The sequence below is a fragment of the Bufo bufo genome, chromosome 7, assembly GCF_905171765.1.
Source record: "Bufo bufo chromosome 7, aBufBuf1.1, whole genome shotgun sequence".
NCBI classification, from domain to species: Eukaryota; Metazoa; Chordata; class Amphibia; order Anura; family Bufonidae; genus Bufo; species Bufo bufo.
In genome coordinates, this window is record NC_053395.1 from 174256586 (window position 1) to 174274629 (window position 18044).

An 18044-nucleotide genomic window follows, 5' to 3' on the forward strand; every position below is an offset into this window, starting at 1 on the left:
CAATTGCTGAAAAAAGCTGATTGAACTTGAGTGCAAAACCATCCGTTTTTTCCTGGACAGATCCTGACACAATCCGTATCGCTCGTGTGAAAGAGTTTACTTCCTGCAACACATTGCATTTCTGTGACCACACAAGTGTGCAGCACACAGCTGCCAGCAGGGGGGGGCCTTCCATTCTGTCTTCCAGAGACTTTCTGTTCTCACTGCACAGCAGCTGGGATCTGCGGCTTCAGCTTTCAGCCTTGTAAAGAGAAACCAATGAGAATTAGCAGCACAACGCCCAATGGCAGGTGGCCTAGAATATATAACAGGAAGACAAGAACTTCAATGGGTGCAGAGGAGCAGATACCAGTCAGTGGTGGCAATCCTCTGCTGCGCATCGTAGGCTGAACACCCATGGGATGCACTCACTGGGAGATGAAATCAAAGGTTTCTCAAAAAACAGACTCAAGAAACAATGTACGAGAGTGACAACCTTATCCGGGAAGAGGATTATAGAGACCTGGAAAGATTCTCTAGTGCATGTGGTGGATGATCCCAATCAGCAGGATGGACCAGCCTGTGGATACGTGCAGGACCTCAGCCTGGACCTACAGATTGGGGTTATCAAGCCATGGCTTCTACTTGGTAAGCGTCCCGACAGGATGTTATAATATCAATTCCTGTGATGATATAGGGTATAATGTATACCTGGGAGGTCCTGCGACAGGTCGAATCCAGGGCACAGAACTCCTGGTGACTGCTACTATGCTTGATAATGGAGACACCTCAGCTGCTGCAGAACCCTTTTCAAGAGAAATGCAGCGCTTCTATTATTTCTTTCATTTAGGGATATAAACCCGGCTTTTCAAACAAGGTCTGTAGCAACAAAGATACAGAACTGCAAAGTACAACTGCAGCTGCTGAAGAACCTCTTCGTAAAGGAGTTTATCCATAATGAAAACATATCACCTATCAACATGATTGGTTAGAAGTGTCTGATCGGTGAGGGTCTGACTACTCGGGCCCCCACAATCATGAAAACAGGGCTCCCATGCCCACCCCTACCCACATCGCATGACCAAAGATCTCTGTGTAGCAGCCATGGAACTGAATGGGGTCACAGCGCAATTCACAAGTGGCAGCAGATCGACCCCAGAAATGCAAAAAGATCCAACAATGTAGGATTTTTTTTTTAAACAATTCTGGAGTCGCTGTCACAGAAATTTACACGCTGCACAGAAAGTCACGCTGCAACCCCATTCAGTTCAATGGCTGCACTGCAACATAGCGATCTCTGGTCGTGCAAAAGGTATTTCAGGCAGGATCGCAATGTAGCCCCAGCCAGTAGACTGCTGTGAACCTGAAAACCTGGCGGACTAGTGTCACCATGCAGCTATACACTTATAGGGGTTTTCAGGGATTTTAATATTGATGACCTATCCTCAGGATAGGTCATTAATATCAGATCTTTCCTCTAAACTTGAATAGGAACAACTGCCCCATTGAAATGAATGGGATGGCTTCTTGTATTTAGTGCAAGAAGTTGAACGGCACACCTCTTCTTTTTGTGCGAGTGGGGCTCAGTGGTAATTTTTGACGTTCATATAGTAGAAGATAGACCACGGCGATCAGTTGCTGGTGTATCAAATATACTTTTTTTATTAGTTGATCGTTATGGCATTCGTCCAGAAGGTGAATACAAATTTACTGGCCAACGTTTCGGTCAACACTAGACCTTGGTCACTGCCTGGACGGCCGATGTCGACAGCGAGCAGGTAAGCACACAAGGAAAGGCAGTGCTTGCATGGAGTGCGGCCTTCCCTTCAACCAGATGACCGGCAGACCCCCAACCGATCTGCTATTGATGACCTATCCTGAGGATAGCAATCAAACAACAGGTGACGGCAGCATCTCCAGACGATCTTTATTCATCGTACATCCATGAATGTGTACAAAAAGAGCAATAAAGTGCAACGTTTCAGCTACATGGTAGCCTTTTTCAAGCATGCTTGTACCCGAAACGTTGCACTTTTTGTACACATTCATGGATGTACGATGAATAAAGATCTTCTGGAGATGCTGCCGTCACCTGTTGTTTGATAGCTGATCTGTGGACCGCTGGGGATCGTGGACAGGCTATGGCATTCCGGTAGTGTCGACAAGGTCCGTGGGTGCTGCTCTTAACCATTATTGCTTTACTCGGTCATCAGTCTTAAAATCCTAGAAAACCCCTTTAAAGATTACTTAGGTTTGAATAAGTATAAATCGAAACTCCTTATTTGCATAACACTTTTTTTTTTTTGGATGGTTTGTGTTTTGTACATTTATGTTTCGCTCTGTTTTTATACTTTTATATCTCTAGGAGCACAAGATGTTGCCCAGGACCATGATGTACTGAAAAAGTATAAGGTAAAAAAAAGCAGCCCTGGCAGTAGTGGACGGTGGAAGGAATGTAATGGGCAGGAGGAATGAAATTTAAGCTTAATTCTATCTATCAGCACATTGGGTTCTCTCATTTCTTATTTAGAATATCCAGTAGATAGGTAATCAATGCTTTTAAAAGAACAAGAATACAATTCGGGTCATTTTACTGCAGCCAGACAGTCCTCTCTCATCCCTACGATGTTTCCTGGCTTTATTGAAAGGGAAGACTGTTCCTAAGGCCGGCCGTGCACGTGAGAGAAGATTTGGTCGATTGGTGGTCTATGGGATTGTTCATACAACCAGTCCTATGTGCAACAACTGCCATTAGGCCTCATGCACACGACGGTAGCAGGTCCACGCAAAAAGCAAGTCCATAATATACGGGCACTGGCCGTGGGCGCACCGTATTATGGATGCGGACCCACTCACTTGAATGGGTCCACAATCCGGAAGATATGGTGCAGTGCGGAACGGAGGCACAGATCGAAAGCCCACACCATGGGTTTTTTTGTCCGTGCCTCTGCATGTACTACCTTTCTGCAGTGCGGAGACGGCTGGCACACGTTCATGAGGCCGTAGGGATCCAGTTTAGAAAAAAACACACCATACTTGCAATAATCAGCCAAATTCAGCCAGTCATGCCATACACTAGTATTCTTTGCTGACCATGGATGAAATTTGTCAACGGCACAGATCACGCTTTCAGCAGACAATAGTCTACCATCGGCCATCCTGTTAAATGGTTAAAGCTGGATATATGCACAAGCATGCATACTGTATGTAGAGAATGACAGGAAAGGAGAGAAAGCTGCAGCCAGACTCCTCTATCCAACTTCTATGTTGGAAAAAGTGGAACCAGTACATTTATCCTGAACACTGCCATAAATACATTGGTAAATCTCTCCACAGACAGCGCTATGTCTGCTGCTTCCCCCAGTGTTCTATAAAACAATCTACATGAAGCCACCACTAGGGGGAGCTCAGAATATAGGAATTTACACAGTCACAGTTGACTGCAATAGAAGGTGGAAACACCTCTTCGCTGAGCTCCCTCTAGTGGTGGCTGCATGAAATTCAGTGTTTTCATGTCAGGAACAGAATAACGAGATCAGCACTGCACCCACCCCGGGGTCCCATGGCTTCAGTTTATATGGGGCCATGACTATTCTACCGGAACAGAGACCGGCAAAACCTGATGGACCTTAGTGGAGTCTGTCAAGGCTCCATTCGTTTTGTAGGCCACAGTAGCTCTGCAGACTGCCCTATTCGTGCTGTCAAAAAGCCATGTGAAGCCCATTAAGTGTGAACAGAGGTTTACCGATTGTAGTAAGCCACCTAATCACATTTGCGTATCAGTGTTCATACAGTATATGGAATCCCTGTCCAGATTTCACTTTCGGAGCTTACATACATGTGCTTTTCTCTGTAGGTCACACACGTCTTGAACGTGGCATATGGAGTAGAAAATGTTTTTCCAGATGAATTCACCTATAAGAAACTTTCCATCCTTGATCTTCCAGAGACTGATATAACATCTTATTTCCCAGAATGCTTTGATTTCATAGAGGAGGCAAAGCTACAGGTAATGATATTTTGCTTCCTCATTAGAAGGTCGTGTACCATATCTATAGCCAGAAACATTTTATATTCCGAAAAGCACGATGAGACATCGCTCTAGTTTAAAGGGAATCTGTTACCTTGAAGAGGATCTGTCACATCTCCCGACATGTCTCCTACTTGCTTCCCCCTTGTAATGACAATTCTGGAGCATCAATTCTTATGACTCAATGATGTGTCATTCCTTTATTATTCCTGCTAGAAGTAATGAATTAAAGGGGTTCTCCGGGCTTTTAATTTTGATGACCTATCCTGCTATGCTATGTCTATGGTAAAGCAGCAGCAGAGCAGGAAGAGAGGCAGGAGGCGGCACATGCACACTGCACGCACCATCTCCTCATACAGCGGATCGGCGGAGGTGCTGGGTGTCGGATCCCCACTGATCTGATATTGATGACCTATCCCGAGGATAGGTCATCAATATTAAAAGCTCGGAGAACCCCTTTAATTACAAGCAGGTTGCAATGAAAGTTGAGATGGGTCTTACCAGTTGGGGGTGAGTCCCTGCACAGTCTGACACTATCCAATCAGTGCTGCCAATATAAGATGGTGCAGGGACCCCCCCCAAACTGGCAACACCCATGTGGACCTTCATTGCAAACTGCTGGCAAATCATTCATAACCTCTAGCAGGAATAATAAAGGAATGGTACAACATAGTCATAAGAATAGATGCTCCTGAATCATTATTACGTGGTTGTTGTATATTGCGGATAGCGGACCCATTCAAGTCAATGGGTCTGCACCGCAGCATGGAGTTCACAAGGCCAGTGCATGGCGGACTGCTATTTGCAGTCCACAGCGCAGGTATGGCGATCATATGGTCGTGTGAATGAGCCCTTGGGGGGGTTATTGAGTGGGTAACAGTGCAAAATCTGCAACTGTGTCACAGACGTACCGAGACATACGGACGTCCCCGTGACAGTGAGTGGCAGGAGATCTTTGAGACTGGCAACACGTGGTTTGATCTGACATGTTTACCTCGTGGATCAATAAGTGTCAGTGTTGTTTCTGGTACGGGTCACACCCTTAACTTCCAGGTGTTGCTATTGTTGTCATTTAACTTTCCCCATTTATAGTTGTCTCTCCCACAATGCTGTGCGGTTTATAACTTCAGTTGGACCTGTGGATAGCTGGTGTTTGGATCTCAGCTGAGTTCCTGGTGCTGCCATAGCTTCTTGGAAGCTAAGTGTGTCCTTTCCCTCTGTATTTTGGCTTTTCTCTGTTTTGCATTTCTTTGTAGTTTTGTTTTAGGCCTTAGGGAAACTCCCGTTCATCCTTCCTTTTGGAGGAACAGGATGTCTCATTCCTGTCACTAGTACTAGGGTCCTTTAGGGTTAGATAGGACTTTAGGTATTCCTGTGTATGAACTCACCTACCTTTTGGGGTCTGTTCATACTGGTAGTCATTCAGGGCTTTGGTTAGGGTTTTCACTAGGAGGTGTCCATCTTCCTTCCCTAGTTTTCAGGCCTTATTTCCTTTCCCCTTTCCCTCCTACGTTCGGTGTGGGGTTCCCCTCTCACACTAGACCGTGACAAACAGGTCCCCTCAACTACCTTTTAAAATACTGTAGTAGTTTTCAATAGCAGAGGGGTCATTGGGCACACTTAGGCACCAGGGCCTTTGTGCAACTGCCACCTCTGCACCAACTATAGCCATGCCCCTGGGTTAAAGAGATATGTCTCACACAGTCTGTATAAAGTGTAGTATCCATTTTGGTGGATCTACTGTTGATTAAAAAAAAAAATCCTAGTATCTACCTATTCACAAAATTTCTACCTTTACAATAAGATACTTTCCAATAACAGATCGAAAACCTGCAGATGATCCAAACTTCGGTCAACCCATCAACAGGGAGGAAAAATGGAGCAAATAATTTTAAGGATGGTTTCACACACAACTGGTTTGGAGGAAAAAAAATACAGTGGCCCAAATTTACTAATGTGTCGGAGCCAAAAATGTTTTTAAAAAGTGCTGCAAATTGGCGCATCTAGGTTTTCTACCCTCTTTTTAGACATGTTTGACAGGGGCATGCTTATGGGAAAGGGCGAGGCTTCACAGGAAAGGGGAAGGTCTAAGATGCACCATTTTGCTCCAAAAATTGCACCACAATTCTGGCGTAAAACTCTGTCTAAAAGACAGAGAGGGTTAGAGACACAGTTTCCATTTGTCCAATCACATAACTTTCTCTTGATCTAGCCAACCGCATTTATCATCCAGCCTGAGCCCCTGCGATAGATCTGGTGCAGGTCTAAACTGTCTGCCTAAGTTTACACCTTCTTTAAGATTAGTAAATCTGGGCTGCAATGTTTGATGCTGTTTTTTAAGCCAGAAGTGTATCCAGCAGAAAGGAGAAATATATGTTCTTCTTTTATATTTTCCACTAGCAGAAGGACCCGGCTTCGCATGGGTATATTTCATCTATTTCATTTAATGTTTGTGTATGTCATTAAAAGATATCGACAGAATCCACTATAACAGTGTCATCCACAGCACCCTGCCCCTTTAAAGCTGACCTGCAGCAGTGAAGAAAAATGGCTGGGTTGTTATGGAAACCTGGTGTAAAACTGTGTGTATGTGGAGACTAAGGGCCTGCGAGCTTCTATTGGCTGATAAGGGTCATGTGACCAGGCTTCTATTGGCTAATGCATTTTTTAGGAATATCTCACGCAGGGATGTCCTTTTGAACAGCTCACTCTCAGACAGCAGCACTGTGTTGTCTGAGTGTGAGCTGCAAGGAGAAATTCACCATCCCTCCCACCCCTGCAGCTGACAGAAGTTGATTTTTACCTTCCTTTTTTTAATCCCTGTCGGCTGCGGAGTGGGAGGGGTCGTGGCCAAACCGGATTGGGGCATGGCTTAGCGCGGCCTGGGGTTTTTAAGTCCGTCTTTTGAGGGTGGCCTGAATGGCCACCCTACCTTCCCCCTAGACTGTCACCTCCACAGCACTCCACTCCCTTAACAGTGTCATCCACAGTGCCCTGCCCCTTCAAAGCTGACCTGCAGCAGTGAAGAAAAATGGCTGGGTTGTTATGGAAACCTGGTGTAAAACTGTGTATGTGGAGACTAAGTACCTGCGAGCTTCTATTGGCTGATAAGGGACATGTGACCATGTGTATGGCAGTTGGGATATGAAGAGAAAAACCTGCAGGCTTCTATTGGTCATGTGATGTGCCATATTTGAATTTTTTGGGAATATCTCTGGAACGGTACGTGCTAAAAAGCTGTGACACCCCCCCCCCCCCCCCCACACAAGATTTCTTTCCGGGTAGCAAGGGATGTGTATACCAAATTTAGTTGAAATCGATGGTTTGCGTAATCCACTTATGACTTTTTGCACAAACACATCCAAAACTGCAGCTTTTTTCAAAAAATGGTTTGTGTGTAACCAAAGCGAAGGAGGACACACCACACATGCGCGGCCACAATCCATTCATCTCTGTGGGAGTTACGGAAGTAGCCGGAGGGTGAATGGAAGGTGGCCATGCTTGCGCATTGCACCCTTGTTCAATTTGGGGCCCTGTTCTAGAGATGTGTGGGAGCCGCACCTATCTGACATTGGTGGCATATCCTATTCATATGATAACAATGTGTAAGATGGGCCTACCCCTTTAATGGCTGTCTTTTAAAAAGCATCTGCTAGAAAAAGGCTATTAAAAACGGGCCATTTTTGGCTGCTGTTTTTTTAATGTTTGTGTAAATGCACCCTAACAGTGATTTGGGAGTTGACTGACTCCCTTTAATGTATATATATCTATTTATGGGTGTTTTCATATTTCTGTGAATGGTGTTTTCTCCAAATGCATTTTGCTACAAACAAGAACAGATCTCACTGGGAACCAGGACTGGAGTTAAAGGGAACCTGTCATGTGGATATTTGATTATAATCTAACTAATTATATTCAATCATTAACTACTAAAAAGTACCTTAGATGTATTCACTTACTGGTGTGACAGATGGTTATCTCATAATATACACACAAAGATGCCGCATGCTAATGAGCTGATTGGAGTCCAGCGTGATGTCATTGAGTCCAGCGTATATTTAATTCAGAGCTATAGTCACTCCCCTGCCCACCTGCTGCTGGAGTACGGCTGATGCTCTATATAAGCAGGAGTACGGCTGACGCTCTATATATGCAGGAGTACGGCTGACGCTCTATATATGCAGGAGTACGGCTGACGCTCTATATAAGCAGGAGTACGGCTGACGCTCTATATATGCAGGAGTACGGCTGACGCTCTATATATGCAGGAGTACGGCTGACGCTCTATATATGCAGGAGTACGGCTGACGCTCTATATATGCAGGAGTACGGCTGACGCTCTATATAAGCAGGAGTACGGCTGACGCTCTATATAAGCAGGAGTACGGCTGACGCTCTATATAAGCAGGAGTACGGCTGACGCTCTATATAAGCAGGAGTACGGCTGACGCTCTATATAAGCAGGAGTACGGCTGACGCTCTATATAAGCAGGAGTACGGCTGACGCTCTATATAAGCAGGAGTACGGCTGACGCTCTATATAAGCAGGAGTACGGCTGACGCTCTATATAAGCAGGAGTACGGCTGACGCTCTATATAAGCAGGAGTACGGCTGACGCTCTATATAAGCAGGAGTACGGCTGACGCTCTATATATGCAGGAGTACGGCTGACGCTCTATATATGCAGGAGTAGGGCTGACGCTCTATATATGCAGGAGTAGGGCTGACACTCTATATAATCAGGAGTGCGGCTGACACTCTATATAAGCAGGAGTACGGCTGACACTCTATATAATCAGGAGTGCGGCTGACACTCTATATAATCAGGAGTGCGGCTGACACTCTATATAATCAGGAGTACGGCTGACGCTCTATATAATCAGGAGTACGGCTGACGCTCTATATAATCAGGAGTGCGGCTGACACTCTATATAATCAGGAGTGCGGCTGACACTCTATATAATCAGGAGTGCGGCTGACACTCTATATAATCAGGAGTGCGGCTGACACTCTATATAAGCAGTAATCAGTGAATTGTTTCTTCACGTCTTCTAACCCTCCACAGACCTCTGTGAATAATTCCAGGTATTCATTACCAGACATTAGGGGTTTCTGTCTTTATATGGAATTAACTTCTCATCAGATCTAACGTGGATTATCTATCACAGATTAACATCTTGGAAGATTAGATTGCACTGCTCTTTGTTGTGTGTGGTGTCTTCTTCCTTTGTGGAGCGTAATTTACACGACATCTGAATCCCACTTTGCAAAATGACCGCACTTGGGTTACATACCAGCGCTGAAACGTGGAAGTTTTCCGTTTTGTATACATGAAAAGCATTCAGTGACTCTATCACTCAGTACGGCGTGAAAGAGAACTTTTTTGTGGGCTTTCCAATTACAAAAACTGTTATGCGATTTTATGAAGTGTTGAAAGTGTTCATATTTAATCAGCTATTATCCATTTAACTCATGAATTAGTTACGTCATGCATGAGAAAACTATAAACTATTACCGCTCGGCGCTCCTCATTAGCATGACTTTAATAAATAATTGTCTCATCATGTTTGAGTTCTTAAAGGATATTCATGAAATGCGTAAATGTCTGATTGGTGAGATACCCTCTTTCTAGAAAGAAAAATGTCTGCAGACCCGTCCAGCATTGTTTCTGTAAGTGCCCATTCAAACAAACGTATGGCCGCCGTGCCTGTGTTGCGGACCGCGAATACCGCTCCACAAAACACAGGCATCGGCCATGTGAACTCCATGCTGCGGTGCGGACTCATTGACTTTAAAGTGTCCGCGTTCTGCACGATGCAGCAAAAGATATGTCCTACCATTAGCTGTGTGGTGGCACTGACCCGGAAGCCCATGGCAGGACTCCCAAATGTTTCCATGTGCTTCCAATCCGTGCCCCTGCTCCACAAAAAATAGGACATATCTATTGCTGTATCTTGCGGATTGTGGACTCCTTCAAGTCAAAGGTTCTGTACCGCAGCAGGGAGTTCACAAAGCCAGCGCATTGTGGACCCGCTGTTTGCAGTCTACAACACATCCACGGCGACCATAAGGTGGTGTGAATGGGGCCTAAAAGGGCCGCTCTGGGTCAGGTAATCTGTCGCTAATTTTAAGGAAAAAACACCTTCAAAAGTGAAGATCTTGTTTGGTATTAAAGGAGTTTGCCAAACCCCAGTAACCCAATACATCCACAGCACTTTGAATTGAGCTGTGCTACCAGCTCCATTCTCATTGGTGGTTCCAGTGCCAGCAGGTAATAGCTGACCAGTGGGGGTGCCAGGTGTCCGACCGATTATTATTATTTATTATTAAAGCGCCATTCATTCCATAGCGCTGTACATATGATGCACATACATAATACAGACAAGTGCACTAAGCAGTTACAGACTGGTACAGAAGGAGAGAGGGCCCTGCCCGTGAGGGCTTACAATCTACATGGTATTGGAGAAGGACACAGTAGGTGCGGGTTAAGTTGGTCATGGCGGTATGGAGGCAGCAGAGTCACTGGTTGTAGGCTTGTCTGAAGAGGTGGGTTTTCAGGTTTCTTTTGAAGGATTGCGGTACGCCAGACCTGCAGGGTAATGCGAATGTGAGGTCACGGTCAATGGCAAGCGAGGGTTACTCACAGTTCTGTATGGAAACCCTGGGCAGGTATACAGCAGTGAAGGAGAGGCTGGCACAAAAGTCCTCTGGGGCACACTCGGTATTTAGGGACCAGGCCTGATGTTGGATGAGGTGCCCTGGATGTTGCAGGTGTTTTATGTGCCCGGGGCAAGGTCCCTTTAAGGTTCGTGACGCCAGTGCCAATGGAACGGTGGCACACCGTGTAGTGACAGATGGAATAATGGAGGAATCAGTAGATAAACCAAATGTCTTTTTACTGGAAACTCACAGTGCAAACTTTACACATACAGTTCAATTTATGGATGGTTGTAAGGCAGTTCCTCAGACAGTTCTTTCACAAACAGGTAGACTTCAGATGGTGGCAGGAAATAAACAGGCAAGATACTTGGAGGAACACAATGATGATTGCTTTACAGTGCAACCCTGCTCTATCCCCTTCAGCTATTCTAGCTGGCTGGATCCCAAGGCCCGGATGCCTAGATGCTGGCTTTTATCCTTGGTATATCGTTCCTTCTCCAAGATCGCACTTGCTGCATTCTATATAACTCTGTCCATCATGGTACTTATCTGACCTGGTGTTGACTGGAATGGAAGGGAGGATAACTGCTGGTTTTCCCCAGGAGGCGTTATCCTGCTACTGGGGTGTCTTCAGAGCTAACCTAGGCTCTCTTGATCCACAGGTAGGCTAGGATCCCTCGACTAGCCCCCTGGTTACAGCTAACAGCCTGGGCTGTCCAGCTGCATGTCAGGGGGAGGCTCTGGCTTGTCCTCCTCACTGGTCTCAGCAGACCCCTGACTTTGAACTCTCTCCACTCGACCTCCGAACTGACCCCCTTCCCTGTCTGGGAATACTTATCCTAAGGCTACTCTAGCTCCCTCTAGCGTCTAGGATGACTAACTACAGGGACTAGGCCTGATACTACATAATACAGGGAAAAACATTACATATAAAAACAACAATACTTTACAATTCACATAACATATGCACAGCTGGAAATGACACTCCTGTCCCTAGTGAAGAGAAGTCACGCACACCCCAATTGACCCTCGTGTAGTGCCCACGCTTAGTCCGTGAGGCCACTACAGGATTCCACTGTAGGTGAGAGTCTGATATGTTGGGGTAGCGACTTCCAGAGTATGGGGGATACACGGGATAAATCTTGGAGTCGATTGTGGGAAGAGGCAATAAGAGGAGAGGAGAGAAGGAGGTCTTGTGAGGATCGGAGAGTGCGTGTGGGGGTGTATCGGGAAAGTAGCTCAGAGATGTAGGGAGGGGACAGGTTATGGACGGCCTTGTATGTATTTGTTAGTACTTTGAAGTGAATTTGTTGGGCAATGGGGAGCCAGTGAAGGGATTGGCAGAGGGGAGAGGCATTGTGTTTGGTCATCCTTCATTATCTGTGTGTGTGTACAGTGTTGCTATCTTGCCTTATTTAAGCCCCTAGCATTACAATACAGCTGTCAATAAAGGGTTTTCTGACTTTTTGATACTGATGACTTATCCTCAGGATAGGTCACCAATATCTAATTGGGTGGGGGTCTGACACTTGGGACCCTCGCAGATCATCTTGTTGAGGAGCACCTCAGCCTCCTCACAGCTTACCAAGCACAGTGCTGTACATAGGTATCGCAGCTCAGACCCAGGGGCGAACTGGCAATAGACCCCACAAGGACATTTTTTGGTGGGCCGATGCCCAGGGGACCAGCCAGGCCCTCCTCCAAGTGCATAGCGATCTGATGCTCTCAGCATTAATTAATGCTAGGAAAATCAGGTACTTATACACTTGGTCAGCGGCGGAAAGTGCCCTCCTGCTTTCAACTGTATTGCCATCCTCAGGACAGTGATGCAGTTTAATATTGCAACTGGGGCGGCAGTATTTAATGCTGAACTGTGGTATTTGGCCCCACCTAGTTATGTTGACTCTGCCTACAACATGGGGCCACTTTTTTTTTTTTTGCAGCGCTCAGCTCATAGCCTGAGAGTTTTTTTTTTCTCTCAGGCTATGAGCTGAGCGCAGCGATTGGCCAGCGCTACAGCCTGGGAGAAGGAGACGCCGGCAGGTTCCACTGGGTGGAGCCTAACTATGAAGATACCGGAGGCTATACCGGGAGAACGGAGCGGCGCCCAGGGATAACAGTAAGTGCAGGGGATCCCTGGGCGCCGCTCTCCGTGTCTGTATAGTTAGTTTAGATTTTTTAATCTAGTGAAAGGTCCTCTTTAAGCCCCATAATCAGTTGTTTGCGATGCAAAGGGAGGGGACACTCTTGAATAACAAACTGTGAAATCTGGCGCCACAATCGCTGGGCTAGCTGGTATACATCAACTCCAAGCAGAAAAGCAAAATAGCACCACACATTTGTAGAAAATATAAATACATCTTTATAAGTACATGTTTATATCATAAAATAGGTTTAAAGCATACTGACAGCTTAGGCTACTTTCACACTTGCGGCAGGACGGATCGGACAGGCTGTTCACCCTGTCGGATCCGTCCTTCCGCTATTTCGCCGTGCCGCCGCTCCGTCCCCATTGACTATAATAGGGACGGGGCGGAGCTCCGGCGCAGCACGGCAGTTCGCGGTGAGAGGCCGCCGGACATGCAGCACTTTTAGTCCGGCGGCCTTTCGCCTTGCACTGCCGTGCTGCGCCGGAGCTCCGCCCCCATCCCCATTATAGTCAATGGGGACGGATCGGCGGTCCGGCGTAATAGCGGAAGGACGGATCTGACAGGGTGAACAGCCTGTCGTATCCGTCCTGCCGCAAGTGTGAAAGTAGCCTTAGGACATTACTGACATGCCATATACAGATACTGCTGTCCAAAATCCCTTCTGATCTCAAAAAAACTATTCATAATGGGAAAACCCATCTAACCATAAAGGACTTGCAATGGTATGGGGGTTGTGTAGAGATAATTCAAGAAAAAACTATTATAAAGAAACGATCAAATTCAAGTGTTAACAACCTTCATCAAACCTCAGCCCCTAGCTCATGCATATAATAGCCACTATTAAATAAGCAATTGGTAGAAGGTGCCTAGAAAAGATAATACAGACTAGGGTGCTGGGGGGAGGGGTACCCCAACATATGTTGCTTCCTTAATGTTCCAGGATGTGGGTAGATTTTTTAACTATTTTATGATATAAGCATGTACTAATAAAGATGTATTTATATTTTGTACAAATGTGTGGTGACATTTAGCTTTTTTCCTTGGAGTTGATATGCAGGTGCATCTCAATAAATCAGAATATCATTGAAAAGTTAAATGGGGTTTTTCGGAGACTTTAATACTGAGTACTCAGTATGTGATCGGTGGGTGTCCGACACCCAGGACCCCCACCAATCAACTGTTTGAGAAGGAATCCATATATAAAAATTCTAAATAATTCCGTCTTCACCAAAATAAACAATACTTCATAAAAAAAAATCAACATCATGAGCATCGACGCATGTGAAAATGCTGATTAAAATATTTTAAAAAGTTATCCCATAGGGTGAATGGCGTAACTAAAAAAAAAATGATGAATTTTATTTTCTATCACTTTACCTCCCAAACAAAATTTTATAAAAAGTGATCAAAAAGTCAAACACATGCCAAAATGGTATTAACAAAAACGACTGCATATGCGGTAATCATACTGACTTGGAGAATGAAGAACACAAGTCAGTTTTACCGCATAGTGAACGCCGTAAAAACAAAACCCATAAAACGGTGGCGGAATCGCAGTTCCACCCCATTTAGATTTTTTTTTACATTGTATGCCATATAAATTGTGGCATTAGAAAGTACAACATGTTCCACAAACAACAAGCCCTCATATGGCTATGTGAATGGAAAAATAAAAAAAGTTATGGCTCCGGGAAGGCAGGGAGCAAAAAATTAAAACCCAAAACCTGAAAATCGCTGCGTTAAGGAGAAGACAAATTTATCAAGTAACATGAGACATTTGATAAATGTGGCATTAAGCACTCCAACACAGACTCAAGCAAAACTGGCTTCAAATATCATCCTCATGATAAATTCCCCCCTTCGACTAGATGCCTGTGCACCGGGGAGATTGTATTAATGCAACTGAACATTTCTTTTTCTTTGCAGAATGGTGTGGTGCTTGTCCACTGTAATGCAGGAGTGTCTCGTGCACCGGCAATAATCATTGGTTATTTGATGTACAGCGAAAAACTTAATTTCGCCAGAGCTTTTTCAATAGTAAAAAATGCAAGACCCGCAGTGTGTCCGAATTCTGGGTTCATGGAACAGCTCCACAAGTACCAAGACGACAGTAGAAGACAAACAGATGGAATCCATGAAAAAAATGACTGACATACATTGGGATGATTTCAATTTAGCCGTGTTTGTGTCCTATCTGTAGTTACGCTGTTTTTTTGTGTTTTTTTTTTTAAATAAAGATGTGTGTAGTACAGTTTTTTGGAAAGTCAGAGATCATGTCATGAGACTCACACAAATCCACAAACGCCACCAATCTGTAGCGTAAGCAATCAATTACTGTGGTGGAAAAAAAAATTAACTTTGGGGTATGTTCCTGTGGACTCTCCATAGGGAATCTGAAGGCAGAAAATCTGCAGGGTACTCAAATGGAGCAGCAAAATGGATGAGACTTGACCAGTTCTTACACACATGCAAAATACCTGCACAGAAATACGGTGCATATCTGGAATCTGTAGCATGCCAATTTAGGTTGCATTATCACTGTGGCAGGGCCGTATTTCCAAAGGGCTAAAGGGCTTCCTCCGGGATGTGGGGGGTTAAATGGTGCTGTGCCACTGCATACTACAATCGCAGCATGACTTTCTTGTCTGCGATGAAGCTGTCGGCAGCACCTCAAAGGCAGGGGACGAGGAGGGAGAGGAGCGATTCTCCTCCCTCTCCTCTGCTAACTGTAAGCTGATTGGTGGAGCAGCAGCACTCACCGCCGCTCCACCAATCAACTTACAGACAGGAAGAGACTACTGCGCCCGCGCTACAGAGGAAGCAGCTGAACAGGCCTGTGAGACCTGCCTGCCCGCACATCCGTCCTCCCATCCACCTGAATGCCTGCTCGCCTGTCCTTCGATCCAAATGAAGGCCTGTATCTGCAGGAGGTCTACTATACATACACTATATGAAAGAGATAAGCTATAAATAGTAGATACCTTGCATATAGGGCATGTACAGTAGTATATAATATACTATGATATATGCACTATATGCAAGAGACCTACTATAACCTATCTGATCTGTGTCTGGTCACTCTAAGGCCTCTTGCACTCAAAAAAAATATAACCTGTCCTATTCTTGTCCGTTTTGCGGATAAGAATAGGCAGTTATATCATGGCTGTCCGCGCCGTTCCGCAAATTGCGGAACGCACATGGACGCCTTCCGTGTTTTGCGGATACGCAATTTGCGGACCGCAAAACACACAACGGTCGTGTGCATGTTGCCTTATTGTAATATACACTCACCTAGAGAATTATTAGGAACACCATACTAATACGGTGTTGGACCCCCTTTTGCCTTCAGAACTGCCTTAATTCTACGTGGCATTGATTCCACAAGGTGCTGATAGCATTCTTTAGAAATGTTGGCCCATATTGATAGGATAGCATCTTGCAGTTGATGGAGATTTGATCCAGGGCACGAAGCTCCCGTTCCCCCACATCCCAAAGATGCTCTATTAGGTTGAGATCTGGTGACTGTGGGGGCCATTTTAGTACAGTGAACTCATTGTCATGTTCAAGAAACCAATTTGAAATGATTCGAGCTTTGTGACATGGTGCATTATCCTGCTGGAAGTAGCCATCAGAGGATGGGTACATGGTGGTCATGAAGGGATGGACATGGTCAGAAACAATGCTCAGGTAGCCCGTGGCATTTAAACAATGGCCAATTGGCACTAAGGGGCCTAAAGTGTGCCCAGAAAACACCCCCCCACACCATTACACCACCAGCCTGCACAGTGGTAACAAGGCATGATGGATACATGTTCTCATTCTGTTTTCGCCAAATTCGGACTCTACCATTTGAATGTCTCAACAGAAATCGAGACTCATCAGACCAGGCAACATTTTTCCAGTCTTCAACAGTCCAATTTTGGTGAGCTCGTGCAAATTGTAGCCTCTTTTTCCTATTTGTAGTGGAGATGAGTGGTACCCGGTGGGGTCTTCTGCTGTTGTAGCCCATCTGCCTCAAGGTTGTGCGTGTTGTGGCTTCACAAATGCTTTGCTGCATACCTCGGTTGTAACGAGTGGTTATTTCAGTCAACGTTGCTCTTCTATCAGCTTGAATCAGTCGGCCCATTCTCCTCTGACCTCTAGCATCCACAAGGCATTTTTGCCCACAGGACTGCCGCATACTGGATGTTTTTCCCTTTTCACACCATTCTTTGTAAACCCTAGAAATGGTTGTGCGTGAAAATCACATAACTATGTCATACCCAGCTGTGTCATTGGCTCATATGGGAAAATCCAAGCAAATAGACATCTAGCACAATTCCCTTAAAATATCGCATCGCACATCGTTATCGCAATTTTTAGGGCCCTAATCGCAATTAGGGCAATATCGTGCAGCCCTAGTATATTGTATATAGCATAGATATTGACATGGAAAATTAAAAATAACAAAAAATTATTTAAAAATATGTTTAACCACTTTGCATCCGCCCATAGGATATTAACGTCCTATGGGTGGATGTTTATCTCTGAATGGACGTTCTGGAACGTCCATTCAGAGATGGCAGCTGCACGCTAATCGTGCAGCTGCAGAGCGGGGGTCCCGCTGTCAGTGGCATTAAATGTCCCCCAGAGGTCTTGTATGACCTTATGGGTGACGCAAAGTGTAATATAAAAAATAAAATGTTTTAAAAAAAATAAAATAGAAAAAAGGTTTCACATGTAACAAAAAAAAAAAAATCCCCCAATTACCGGTAAGTAATTAAAAAAAAAGTTAAAAATATAAAAAATAAAATAAAATAGACATATTTGGTATTGCCGCGTCCGTAATGACCGGCTCTATAAATATATCACATGATTCACCCTGTCTAATAAACACCATAAAAAAATAAATGATGTCAAAAAAAGCCATTTATGTCACCTTACATCACAAAAGGTGCAAGTCCAACTGATCAAAAAGGCATATGTGCCACAAAATGGTACCAATAAAACCGTCACCTCATCCCGCAAAAAATGAGCCCCTACATAAGAAAATCAGCTCTATAAAAATATCACATGACCTAACCCCTCAGGTGAACACCGTAAAAAAAAAAAAAATACAAACAGTGCCAAAAAAGCCATTTTTTGTCACCTAACATCACATAGAGTACAACACCAAGCGATCAAAAAGGCGTATGCCCCCCAAAATAGTGCCAATCAAACCGTCACCTTATCCTGCAAAAAATGA

At 44.8% G+C, this 18044-nt stretch overlaps 1 protein-coding gene across 1 annotated transcript; it reads left to right on the forward strand.

The window, feature by feature from the left end:
* Window positions 1–285: 285 nt before the first annotated feature.
* On the forward strand, window positions 286–15071 carry DUSP19 (dual specificity phosphatase 19). Its single transcript, XM_040441259.1, has 4 exons — window positions 286–627; window positions 2345–2391; window positions 3836–3988; window positions 14747–15071. The coding sequence occupies exons 1-4, from the start codon at window positions 402–404 to the stop codon at window positions 14969–14971; spliced, it is 651 nt and encodes a 216-aa protein (XP_040297193.1). The 5' UTR covers window positions 286–401; the 3' UTR covers window positions 14972–15071.
* Window positions 15072–18044: the final 2973 nt, after the last annotated feature.